This window comes from Neodiprion virginianus, chromosome 1 (genome assembly GCF_021901495.1).
Source record: "Neodiprion virginianus isolate iyNeoVirg1 chromosome 1, iyNeoVirg1.1, whole genome shotgun sequence".
NCBI classification, from domain to species: domain Eukaryota; kingdom Metazoa; phylum Arthropoda; class Insecta; order Hymenoptera; family Diprionidae; genus Neodiprion; species Neodiprion virginianus.
In genome coordinates, this window is record NC_060877.1 from 33,272,985 (window position 1) to 33,284,933 (window position 11,949).

General features: G+C 40.8%; 4 protein-coding genes across 6 annotated transcripts; 2 read left to right on the forward strand and 2 right to left on the reverse strand.

Moving 5' to 3' along the window:
• Positions 1 to 3,151: 3,151 nt before the first annotated feature.
• LOC124310132 (uncharacterized) lies at positions 3,152 to 5,742 on the forward strand. Of its 2 annotated transcripts, none has more exons than XM_046773810.1 (4): positions 3,152 to 3,259; positions 3,354 to 3,486; positions 4,401 to 4,582; positions 5,031 to 5,742. In XM_046773810.1, the coding sequence occupies exons 2-4, from the start codon at positions 3,414 to 3,416 to the stop codon at positions 5,097 to 5,099; spliced, it is 324 nt and encodes a 107-aa protein (XP_046629766.1). In that variant the 5' UTR covers positions 3,152 to 3,259; positions 3,354 to 3,413; the 3' UTR covers positions 5,100 to 5,742. The 2 variants fall into 2 exon arrangements, with proteins under 2 accessions (XP_046629766.1, XP_046629767.1); XM_046773811.1 differs by having other exon boundaries at positions 3,246 to 3,250.
• A 252-nt stretch (positions 5,743 to 5,994) lies between these two features.
• LOC124310128 (protein phosphatase 1 regulatory subunit 7-like) lies at positions 5,995 to 8,146 on the reverse strand. 2 transcript variants are annotated; one of them, XM_046773801.1, is made up of 5 exons: positions 7,948 to 8,146; positions 7,759 to 7,865; positions 6,891 to 7,087; positions 6,338 to 6,809; positions 5,995 to 6,204 (listed from the first exon to the last, which is right to left on the reverse strand). In XM_046773801.1, the coding sequence occupies exons 1-5, from the start codon at positions 7,976 to 7,978 to the stop codon at positions 6,031 to 6,033; spliced, it is 981 nt and encodes a 326-aa protein (XP_046629757.1). In that variant the 5' UTR covers positions 7,979 to 8,146; the 3' UTR covers positions 5,995 to 6,030. The 2 variants fall into 2 exon arrangements, with proteins under 2 accessions (XP_046629757.1, XP_046629758.1); XM_046773802.1 differs by having other exon boundaries at positions 7,966 to 8,142.
• A 186-nt stretch (positions 8,147 to 8,332) lies between these two features.
• LOC124310131 (protein transport protein SFT2) lies at positions 8,333 to 10,215 on the reverse strand. Its single transcript, XM_046773808.1, has 3 exons — positions 10,024 to 10,215; positions 9,656 to 9,807; positions 8,333 to 9,510 (listed from the first exon to the last, which is right to left on the reverse strand). The coding sequence occupies exons 1-3, from the start codon at positions 10,213 to 10,215 to the stop codon at positions 9,240 to 9,242; spliced, it is 615 nt and encodes a 204-aa protein (XP_046629764.1). The 3' UTR covers positions 8,333 to 9,239.
• A 312-nt stretch (positions 10,216 to 10,527) lies between these two features.
• LOC124310130 (sentrin-specific protease 8) lies at positions 10,528 to 11,907 on the forward strand. The gene is made up of 2 exons (XM_046773807.1): positions 10,528 to 10,667; positions 10,856 to 11,907. Exon 2 carries the CDS (start codon positions 10,941 to 10,943, stop codon positions 11,601 to 11,603), a length of 663 nt encoding a protein of 220 aa, XP_046629763.1. The 5' UTR covers positions 10,528 to 10,667; positions 10,856 to 10,940; the 3' UTR covers positions 11,604 to 11,907.
• The last annotated feature ends 42 nt before the right edge of the window (positions 11,908 to 11,949 follow it).

An 11,949-nucleotide genomic window follows, 5' to 3' on the forward strand; every position in this document is an offset into this window, starting at 1 on the left:
AAAATTCAGCGTTTCATAAATATCACGATTATGCATTTGTACCGGGGGATACCGAGCGATAAACATAACCGCAAACTACTTCGGGAAATTAAGAAAATCGAGGGGAACGAACGAACCGATATACGAATGATCGAGACTATTCGTCACCGGTTCAGGTCCAGGCTGAAGAAGTACGAGGTACCGCGGTTGTCTTCCGGCTCCGATGTAAGAGACACGCTTCATCCTCTTTCCCCGCTTCTTCTTGTCGTACAACGCTTTGTTTGTCAATTAGATAAGTGGCACACTGTCGGCGATCATCGTCCACTTGCCGCCATCTCTGACTCTTGGCACTGATCTCTATTTCGGCTCTGTCACTGCAGGCCGTCGACGTTCGCATGTACGACACGCACAATCCGGGGTTCTGTTATCATTGCACCGGGGTTATAAGGGCCGGGGACAAACGGCCGCGGAGGATATCGACCGACCTCTACGACGCCGTTCACTCAATGCTCTTCACTGATGGCGAGGTCGACCCGGACAAAGTCCTCTGTCTCCACGTCCTCACTGCCCACTGTCCAGATTCTAGGTCCGGTGAATTATCGAACGTCGGACGGGCCGCTTCGTTCACGGACGAAGGTGAGGCGGAAGCTGCGGACGCGTTGACGAGAATATAATATCTCTCTTCGTGTCTGTTGACTCACGATTGTCACCGTGAGACACGCGAAAAGGACGTTCGCGGCTGATGACAATAGGTGGAAACTAGGTAGCTCCGTTTGACGGGATTATTGAGTCGAAGGTTCGAGACACGTCATGCGTCCCATCCGCTTAACGTGGGTCTTCGAACGACGCGGCATGGCCGACGACTTTCCAAAGTCGTGTTTTTTCAAGTTTCCAAAATTTTATCGGCCTGTACTTGACCGTTCGTCCGACGTCGAGTACATGGGTACACTAAGACCGGTCAACGCCGGATGCACCTAGTCTGTTTGAGATAAACGATCTAACTACTCTAAACCTGAACCTAAACCAACGCGGCAGGTAAGCAGCAGCGTTTCGGGGGTGCCTGGAACAACATTCTGCCGTGCTACGTGGTCGAACTTGAACGAAACGTCGATGAAGTTACGGATTTTTCGGACGAAGTCAAGCGGCACAAGGACCCGATGTTAACGGATGCCGAGAACGAGCTCGTCGAGGATTTTCAGGAAAAATACGAAAAGTACCTGGCGGAGAATCCAGACGTCGGCATGGCCCTCGCGGCGAATCAAAAACTCACCACGATGGTTCCGAACGATATCGGCAAGCTCACTATCATCCCGCCGCACGTTTATTCTTTGCTCGGTGCCGCCCAGGAACTTAAGATCAAGCAGGCCATCGCCGAGGAATCCCGCCGCAAAAGATTCAGACGCGGTAGTTCGAGCGTGGTTAAAAACGTGGACGATCAGAGCATCTCCTTTCGCCTCGATGACGACGAAGACGAGATATCCCGCCGCGTGATGACCGCGACCTCGATCAGAGGCTGGACAACCCAGAGATTTGCTGGCACCTCGAGAATCTCGGCCTTTCAGAGCCTGTCCAGGAAATCCGCGACTTCTTCCCGTAGGACCGATCCCAGCATCACAACGCTGAAGCGAGCCAGTCCGGATTCCAGCGGGATGCCTCTGCTCTCTATGGACCTGCCGGAAGCCGCCCCGCAAATCGTTACCATAAAGCCTAGCAATCAAGCGCTATCCTCCGGAGTCTCGAAAACATCAAGCACCAAATCCCCTTTTCAAAATTTCCCGAGCACTCTCGGTCCGCTATCTCCGTGCTCGAACTCCATTTTGTCCGGGGTGTCCGGGCCGCTGGGACAACCAAGAAAGATCCGTAGACCGATTTTCGTCAACTACCCGACGACGAGCATCGAGCTCAGGAACAAGGAGTACGAAGCGGTTCCAATCCTGGTGAACAATCAGATGCAGGCTCTGGTCCATACCGTCATGGACGTACTCGAACGGGTCAATCCAGCCAAGATGCGGAAGATCGTAGCGACAGCGAGCAGTCTGCTTGAAATTAGGAAGATGCTGATACGCCCCGACATTCAAGCGTTCGTAGAATCCCTCGCTGGACAACCGCTAGTCTCCTCGCCAAGTAGCTTCGTCACATCGATGGCCTCCACCCTCTATGAGATAGACCCCCGCATCGAGAGCAGCATCGAAAAGGAGCTGGTTGCTAAGACCTTGCCTGTGCCACCCGCTCCAGCGTGGCATAGACTCGTCGAAGAGATACGAAATAATCTCTTCGTGGACCCGAATGCAGTAAGTGGAAAGGGGGCGAGGGTCAAAGTCGAGTCGTTTCGGAGCCAGAGGCAGAAACTGTTGGAGTCTAGACCTTGCAAGGGGTCGTGCGAAGAGAAGGACGTATTTGACGTTGACAATTCCTGTCCGCATTCAGAGTGAGACGTTAACTCGACTGAATCGAAGTGAATAATAGAGTTCATGGTTTTTCGTTTTTCAGTGTTGAAGGTAACAGAATGACGTGCGCATGCTGTTACGCGAAATGGAAGGGTTCACTCCCCGATAAAGAGCAATCGGGATTCCCCGACTTCTCTTTTCTCGACGATAATGAGAGCGAATTAAGCCCGGAAAACGCAGCGAAATCTAAAAGCAATTCATTGGAGGTAACGACGGCCTCTCACGAAGATAAAGAACAAGGAAAACATAAGCATGGGAATTACGAAAAAAAGAAAAAACTTCACGGTATTTCGGATCCTTTTGTCAAGAACTCCAAGTCCGGGAACACGGCTCGAGCTCTCATCGTTCAGACCGCCACGATGACAAACGATATGAAACTTTTGACCCTAAAACCGGAATCAAAAACGATTGTATCTTCTGATCAGAGCACCGATCCTTTTCTGGGCAAATCAGAATATCCACATTCCTCGAGAAGCAAGCCTTCGAAGCGAGCAGCACGCGCTATGGGATTAAAAGCGTCTAAAAGGGCTTTGTCAATGAAAGTGGCACAACAGCCGCGAAATTCTTCGTATCCCATCGATCGAAGTTCTCGATTGAGTCGAAAGGCGTCCGTGAAAAAATTTGCAGATAAATCAATCAGAGCTAAAGCGAAACCTTTCGTGGCGAGAACCTCTTTCGATCAAATTGAACAAAAGGAAAGCTACGAAGGATCGTCCAGTTTTTCGAGCTTGAATACCGAGAGCATGAACAGTGGGCGTCCGAAAAAGCCAGACTCAAAGATAGCCTTGAGAGACGATGAGTCATCACCAATGTGTCAGTTTAAAGTGAGTTGAGTACGTAACGTTTCGAGGAGCAATAAAACTACTGTAGGAAAATATTGTAGGATTTCTGGGCTAGAATTTCTAACTTTTTTGATTTTTTTGCTAGCCTTGGAAAGCGTCTCACGATCCCGGCTACCTGGACCCAGATCGCATAATATTACGGCGAATGACGAATCCGCAGAGAATCTTGGTAGGGCAAATGTGCGCTTCTTTGAAAACAAGAAAGACCAACATGGAAGGTGGGTTATATTACCAAACGTTACAGTTTCTGGTCTGCCGATTGTCAAAGCTTTTACACAGGTATATATAAACGCTTTCTGTATCGCCTGATATCTTGAACGAGCATGCCGCATGCTAATCGACGTTCTACACGAATGATATGGTTTGTACTTTCGAGACGTTGAACCGCCCTGGATGTTGATTAGAAATAATTAATTGGATCGCGGTAAGAGAATGGCAATGGAGAAATTGCCTTGCAGAGCGTATCGAATGTCAAGGATAATTATAAAGCATCGAACAAGGTACACACTGCACTAGCTCTGAAGATTAGTCGATGCGAGCATGTCTTAATAAGCATACCTACCTACGTGAAAAGTTAAGGAAGTAGAAACCATATCCGTCAATAATAATTATCCACCGGTCAGTTGTAACAGACACAATGAATTTCCATAAATTTATAAGAATGAAAGATATGTACTTGGTCCGCGATAACCAGTTGCGGAAGTCAAGATGATCGGTAATTATTCAACATTCAACCGTATGATAGCGGCACAAATCGCGTTGCAACAGTCACGACCAACAGCAATTGTATGGTAATAACGATACACTCGCCACGAATCAGTGGATCTTGTGGTCGCCGAAGCTTTCTGCAGTTTCTAAGATCTATTATACATTATACATATACATGTTTGTCAATGCGTAAAGAAAATGTATTGATTAATCAGAGAAAAAAAAAAGTTCCTGCGATAATCGGATAATGCATGGAGTCGACCTCCGATCAAATTGACTCAATGAAACACAGTCTAGAACTATTGGATCGGTACTGGAATAATTGATTGAACTTCAAGACAGTTGTAGACGCCCATTGATCTAGTATTTAGTGTTTTTCGTTGTCCAAGCCTAATCGACGCTGTTTGTTTATTCTCTCTGGCAGGTCTAGTCAGGGAGAAAACACCGTTAGCAGCACTGATTGCGCCCGTGTTCTCTGACGAGAGTATCAAAATCCTGACAAAGGGAATACGCGGGGTGGGATCCAGGAAGAGGGAAGTGGCGCAGGAAAACGACGAGGGCGTAGCTATCGCCTCCGAGAAGCTAACTGGCCCAGTTCTTGCCAGGGTAATTCTGGCCTAGGCCTTAAGAGCGTAATAACGTCATCACACCGTGTGATAGATCAGTTATACCTATCTACCGTAAGGTATTTTAAGCGGGACTGCTAGATCACGCGACTATCTATAACGAGCGATGCAACTGGATCGTGCGAATTGATTCTTAAGCACGAAGCTTCGCGGGGTTTTGTCGGACGTGAATCGGGTTGAACAAACCGCACTCACCGATCACATCGCTGCAGTGAACTCTGTTCATAAAATCGGCAACATCGATCAAATATAAATTATAATTTTAATTTTGAACTAGTCAGATAATCGACAGTCGCGAAAGTTCTTTCGCATCTAATGACAGATCTTCATACGTGTTATATATAGCTGTAAATTTGTTTACACCCTCAATTTAATTCCAAAGTGAAAAGGTAATTCGTGATTATCTTGAAAGGAATATTAAATTACAGGTCCGACAAGCGGTCGCTGAAAATGAAACGCAGCGAAAACTGCAGTCTTTTTTGAAAAGTCAACTATAAAGCGGTGAATTTACGGGAGAATTACCCAGACCACAACATACCCGATACGTTTTAGGCGTAAACTGCGTAAGCACGTACACTACATCATGTTTTTTTTTTTGTTCGTTACTGCAATTGTTATTACAGTCGTGAGAAAGTTGTTCTCAGTTTATTTTACTCAATTTTTATAATCGAAGGTTTGCGTGCATATATAAGGCTCTTTATTTTTACAATTGTGAACTTACACGAACTGAGATATAATTCGTAATTTCATTTATACTAAATCGGAAGTACATACAATACTGCTGTGATTGAGTGAAATTACCATCATCCTTATTAACGACGAAAGAATGATGAGGAAAAATAGCTTTCTACTCCAGCCGTGTTGATTTATAGTACATTTATAGCATTTACTTCTGCAATTTTTTATCTTTCATTTTCAAATTATGCATACTTTGATTTGTTCGTTTGTATTTCTCTTCCAGGAGAAGGAACGTATAGTTTTTTAAAACGACTATTAAGTAATTGCTCTAAGGTGCGCGAAGTTGAGTCTGAACTTTGATCATACATATATCGCAATTGGAAGTGAGTTATTCGTAAACATTAACGGTGCGACTAGCATCTGAATTAATAGTTGGATTCAATTATGATTTGCTTATTGATTTGAATATGGCAAAAACCTTTGGCACTGCACTATCTGTTGTTTGAAATTATTCTCGCTTCGTTATCGCGTTCGACCAGAATTCAGCACTGTTGTGCGTGCAACGTGCATTCAAACTATTTTGGGCCAAAAACGCATTTTCACAGGCATTTCATTGGACTCCACGTTTGTACTGAACATTGGGAAGAAGTACTCGAAAAAACAAAAAAAAAAAAAAATAACGATATAAATGTGCGAACATCAATCCGTCACAGAGAAACCCTCAATGATTTAATCACAGTGATTACTTTCTCATCTACATAGTGTCGCATCCAATTGTGGAAGCCAAGGTAGTAAAAGTTTCATTTTCCGTCTATAATTCGGATCTTTCGCTATAGGATTCCTCTCCAGGTACACTGTTTGGAGTTTTTTATTAGCTGTCAAATTTTCCACAGTAGCCCAATCCTCTACGTGATTATCGTTCATCTGAAAAATGTTAAGTTGAAATAAAAACTATAGAAAAGTAAAATGTTACGGAAATTATACAATGTTTCTGCGTTGTTGATATTTTATCAAAGTGAAAAAAGTAGTAACGATTTTTAAACGATATCAAACTTACCCAAAAATCTTCGAGGTTATTCAAATGGTCAATGTTTTGAATTTTTTTAATTCTGTTATTAGCAACATCAAGTGTTGTTATATCTGGGCAATTATCCAAGCCTTGGATGCATGTTAAGCCATTTTCTGACAAGTAGAGCTGCTCCAGTTTGGTTAGAGTTTGCAAATTTTCAATTTTTGTAAGACGGTTGTCTTGCAGACTGATTACTTTGAGATTTGTCAAATTTTCGAGATTTTGTATTGTGGTAATTTTGTTCTTACCGAAAAATAAATTCGTCAGGTTGTTCAACCCGTCTAGATTTTTAATTTCTCTTATTTTGTTATCACCCAGTTCAAGAATGATAAGATTTTTCAGGTGAGATAAATTCTCAATTTCGGATAATCTATTCGATGAAAGGAACAGCTTATCTAATTTGGTCAAATTATCCAAACCCTCCAATTTCTTAATACGATTAAACGAAAGATCCAGGACTCTGAAAACAATGCGAGAAATATTCTAACAATGATATTAAACAATGCTGATTCTTGTTATTAATACAAAGTACAATACTCACTGGAGATTAACAAGCGCATCTAAATTCTCTATAACGGTAATTTGATTATCGCGCAATTCCAGTTCAACTAGTGTAGTTAAAGTATGTAAGTTTTCAATCTTCTTTATCAAGTTCCACGTGAAACATAAACGTTTAACTTTAGTCAGTGGTTCTAAATTCTCCAACTTTGTCAAACGAGAATGATTCAGATCCACTTCCTGACAAAAATAAAAAATATAACCGTGTACAACTACTTATCTGCTCATTTATACAACAAATAAATACAGGATGGGATAAATATTACATACCTGGACTTAAAAACAACTAATGAATTTTCTCAAATTTTGGCGAAGAATTTTCTTGAGAAATTTTTTCGTTTTGTAACACGTAATTCTGTGATTTAGTACAATCAATGCAATTATCGAATCAAGCTAGTATAGCTTCATACAGAAATTTGAACTGAGAGAAATAATTCTTCAGTCAGGTTTGCATTTTATATGAATCGCGCGATATTTCTGAATATTACTGCGACAAATCAAAATTTCGAATTCCAGGCGCAAACATTCTGTGGCAGGTATGAAATATGAGTTTTAATTGGCTCAGCTGTTGATGGTTAGAACATTTGTTCCATTCATAACCTCAAAAACGAATGTTTAAAGAAACAGAGTCGATATTGTGTTAAATGAATGCAATAACGAGGGTAGTAAGACGAAGCTGGTTTTGTAATTGCATATGATGCCCCAATTTTCCAATTTACTTTAAACGATTCGCAACGTCAAACATATTTTCAGCCAGTAAACATCGAGACGCCAACGGCGGATGGACAGCGTTGCCAGAGTAATTTAAAAGTAAACCTCAGTATATGCTCTAAGAAGTAAACCTGACTAACCTCGGTATCCGGATCGATAATCAATATTTCCCCCGGTTTTTCATCCTCGATTTCCGGCACCTCTTTTTCGGAATCCTCCTCACCGGACGCCTTGCCGTGTTCCTCGTCTGTGTAACAAACATAACCGTAACCATAACATAACCTTAATGTAACTTGTGAAAATATCGTTACTCATAATGCCCGATATACCAATTCGTTGATTATTACCATTGTTAGCCATCGCCCGCTGTATTAGATCGCGATTTAAACAATCAACCACCACTAGCAGTTTAATTACTAATAAAGATCTGATTCCAAAATTAGACACAATACTAAGATGCCGGATGAATCAACTTCCCTCGCACCCAAAGGGCAAGAAGTGAGTAATGACAGTTAATCACGCTCGCGTGACGTCAACACTCGATACGCATGTATCGAATTGCCCTCAAATTCGATTTTCAGCAATCGATATATGTAATTTAAAGCCAACGTCTCGCGTGACGCACTCTCCGCCTTATTTCGAACGATTCGCTTCCGACCCTCCCGACCCACTTACTGCAAATGTTTATAAGAGGATTTGCAGAATAAGTTCAAATTCATTTTATGGAATATCTAATTGATAAAATATCCCATTCACTTTACATGATATTGTCAAACAACTGAGTCAAGATTATTGAGCTGCAAAAAAATGTTCGAAATCTTTAAGCAATCTGTTGTTGACGGAAGAATATATCTTCAGTCAACAACTCTGCACTGACGTTCGAGGATTGTCAGCAATATAAATTAACACTATCGCTATTTGAGTCACTGTGAATTTGAGCACATTGCATAAAATTACAGGCTAACTACAGGAATTATAAGTTGAGGATTACGCGCAATCAGATGAATAACTTTGAGATATTGATTAAAGTTTTTTTTTTTTTTTTTAACAAATAAACTGTTGAAATAAACTTTATAGACTACGTATTGTGAGAATAAAAAATCGTGTGTGGTTGTTTGTCATTCCACACTCGTTTATAATTCGCAAATGAAGCGTATGCGTAATAATTACAACCTCGTGATGAGATAATAATTGGTGTAGTAAACATTTCAGAGTTGATTTTCCAATTGTAACTGCGGGAAATTGGTAGTTATTAATTTTTGTTGCTTTTGCTAACTTATGCCTAGTTACAAGGAATGTAAATTCACACAATCTCTCGTCTGAAGTTATTTCCTCTTTGGTGAATATAGTGGGTCCTTGTCTACCATGTCATCCAATTTAAGCTAAAATTCTTATTGAACGATCGAATCCAAATATAAATACTTGACATAATTTAATAACAGTATGATCCTATACCTATGTGAACACATAAATAAACGGATATCGAAGAAAGGACGCAGTGCTGAATTGAGTCTGAATTGAGCATAAAGAATCATCTACGCTTGTATACGTTTTCCAACTCATTACAGACTCTGGTTTGACAGCCACCTTATCCTTTTTGAACCACAAAATTCATCGACACTCATACGGGCAGAGTTGAGCTAACAGAAGATTTGAACATCCTTGTAAAAAACATGAGTCCTGATGTACCGCCCGGAATATGGCTAACCAAAAAAGACAGCATGGCTATCAGCTGCATTACCGCGCACAGAACTGTGAACGGTGTCGACTGTAAATGCAACGCGAAGTAAAGGGTGCCGATCAACGTTGTAAAGTATGAAATAGTGAAGCACCTTCTTTCTGCGGTGAAAAGCGATCGCAGATAACTCATTGGACCCCATAAGAAGCAGAAGCTGAAAGAAGACAAGAAATGAGAAGATTGTCCTATTTAAGTTTGCAAAGCAATGCTATGCTCATTTAAAAACTGGAAAATTAAATATTATCTTCAGGTAAAATTGAGCATAGTATCGCTTAAGACTTCAAATGACAAAACAATACCTCATCAGAAAGAACAGGCTTCCTAGGGAGTAGAGTAATGCAAATTTTCTTGCTTTCAGCAGCAACACAGGAATGTAGATTGCAGACAAACAGAAGCACAGAACTCCCATGAAGAAGCATACAGCAAAGGCAGTCAGTCGTTGCAGTCTTGTCTAAAATAAGGAATTGGCGAATAAGTTCTGAGAAAGACTGGATGCTTCAAGTTGTGATACAATGCATCCGATTGATAAAAGAATGATGAAAAATAGACGATATACTGCTGGGCCATATGAATGGCTAATTTTAGTGAAATTTCTCACATATCTGCATCGAACCTGTGGCTCAAAATATGATATTTCTAGGTTATGATGAAAGACCGTGATACCGACCATGCTGGGACAGCAGTCCTTCTTAGTCTCTTTGAACCATCCAGCCTCCTCTTGCGGCTCCTCTTCCCCTCTTCCTAGCCATTTTCCCAAAGACGGTTTCGGTATCGATACCGAGGGTATACCAATTTTGAATTGCTTTTCATTTTTACTGCTGAGAAGATATTCATTCAACTCTTTGTTTAGGTCGGCCATCGTGATACGTGGCCATGTTGAGTCAGCCGTGTAAAAAAATTGTCGATAAAGAAGCTCAACGGCTCGCCTCGGTGTTAACGCTTAGATTAGACCAAAGTGGTCTCTGCAACATAGTCTGTAATCACTTATATTTTTATTTACATGCCATTTACCATGATCTATTTACTACATGAATTTTTGTGATATGTCAGCGCTATTCGTGATTTTCGCTACTCGCCACCATTTGTCTGGTCAGTCATGAGTGGGGTCCAGTAAACAAAGTTGTGCGTGCTGTCCATAGTCAACAAATGCCAATGTCAACATAAAAGTACAATACATACAATACTAAAGTGCATTGTCCTCCTATCCACTTTAATGAATACGTAAACAGATGTCAAACAGACTAATTAAGGCTATCTCAGCGATGAGTACCTGTTAAACAGCGGGTTGAATCGGTCTCCACGTTATTTTTGGTAACTTATTTCTCAGAACCACAATGTTATCAGTGCTGTTTTGAATTATGATTGACAATTGCGTAATGCGGTATGACAATTTTGACTTCATGTTTGAATACCTTACAAGTATACTGATATGAGTCTTCATTCATGCTTCTAGCTTATTATCTCTTATTAACCATGAACTCCACATCACTGATTTATAGGTTAAACATTCCTGCGAAACGTAAGACATTGGGTTGGTAGTACGGCGATGAGTTGCAATCTGATAATTTGCTACCAATATTGAAAATGTCTAAGAAAACTGACAAGAGTAACAGCATTGTCTTGAGCTATCGAGACAGCCTGCTAAGAGAGACTGACGTGCAGCTCCTGCAAGGGCCGCATTGGATTAATGATGCAGTTATTGGATTTTACTTTGAATACCTGGGTGAGAAAATGGATGAGCAGTCCGAAGGTTTATTATTCGTTAGCCCAGAATTAACTCAACTGCTGAAACTCACAGACCCCTCGGATTATGGCATGCTGTTAGAACCCATTAGAGCAAAGTCAAGATCATTCGTATTCTTTCCATTAAATAACTGCGACGATAAGGAAAGTCCTGGTGGCACCCATTGGAGCCTACTTGTATATTCTAAGGTGGAAAGGATATGCTTTCACTTTGACTCATCTAAAGGTATGAACAGTCAAGTTGCAAGAAATTTTGCAACAAGTATTGCAGACTACTTTGGCATAAAGAGATTGGGATCATACCTTGAAGTTGATACACCACAGCAAAGTAATGGCTATGACTGCGGACTATATGTTTTATGCACTACGGAGTTAGTTGCCATTCACGCAGCCTCAAAGTCACAAGTTAAAGGATGTGACTTTTTAGGCCTTGAAGCATTGGTTAATGGAAAGCGGAAACACTTGATAGAACTCATTAATTATTTGAGAAACGACGAATCATAGATCGACAGATAACTGCGATGGTGAACTGAATAGTTGCATTATTTTCGTATGAATAAAAATTGATTTATTCGGTACATAAATATATATATATATATATATATAAATATTATCTTAACTTTGTTGAATACTTGGAATATTACAATAGATATTAGTATCCTCAGACTGGAAAATCTTTTGTTTAGGCCTGTTGCTAATATAGGTAGATTTCATACTTTGTTTCAAGAATCGAGGTATTCAATGGCAATGTACTGTGTTACGTCTTTAGAATACATTCTTTGAATAAGTTTATTTTCGTTTTGTAATATTGTTGAAAAAAAGGAAAATTTCAAATAAAAAATGTATTACT

Excerpts from the sequence above, each read along its gene's own strand:
- LOC124310128 (XM_046773801.1), bottom strand. The coding sequence starts at position 7,978 with ATGGCTAACAATGGTAATAATCAACGAATTG. Across the intron at positions 7,866-7,947 it reads TGGTAATAATCAACGAATTG|ACGAGGAACACGGCAAGGCG; the intron begins GTATATCGGGCA and ends TTTGTTACACAG. Across the intron at positions 6,205-6,337 it reads ATAACCTCGAAGATTTTTGG|ATGAACGATAATCACGTAGA; the intron begins GTAAGTTTGATA and ends AACATTTTTCAG.
- LOC124310131 (XM_046773808.1), bottom strand. The coding sequence starts at position 10,215 with ATGGCCGACCTAAACAAAGAGTTGAATGAATATCTTCTCAGCAGTAAA. Across the intron at positions 9,808-10,023 it reads AGGACTGCTGTCCCAGCATG|ACAAGACTGCAACGACTGAC; the intron begins GTCGGTATCACG and ends TCCTTATTTTAG. Across the intron at positions 9,511-9,655 it reads AGCCTGTTCTTTCTGATGAG|CTTCTGCTTCTTATGGGGTC; the intron begins GTATTGTTTTGT and ends GTCTTCTTTCAG.
- LOC124310130 (XM_046773807.1), top strand. The coding sequence starts at position 10,941 with ATGTCTAAGAAAACTGACAAGAGTAACAGCATTGTCTTGAGCTATCGA.
- LOC124310132 (XM_046773810.1), top strand. The coding sequence starts at position 3,414 with ATGACGAATCCGCAGAGAATCTTGGTAGGGCAAATGTGCGCTTCTTTG. Across the intron at positions 3,487-4,400 it reads AAGAAAGACCAACATGGAAG|GTCTAGTCAGGGAGAAAACA; the intron begins GTGGGTTATATT and ends TCTCTCTGGCAG. Across the intron at positions 4,583-5,030 it reads CTGGCCCAGTTCTTGCCAGG|GTCCGACAAGCGGTCGCTGA; the intron begins GTAATTCTGGCC and ends ATTAAATTACAG.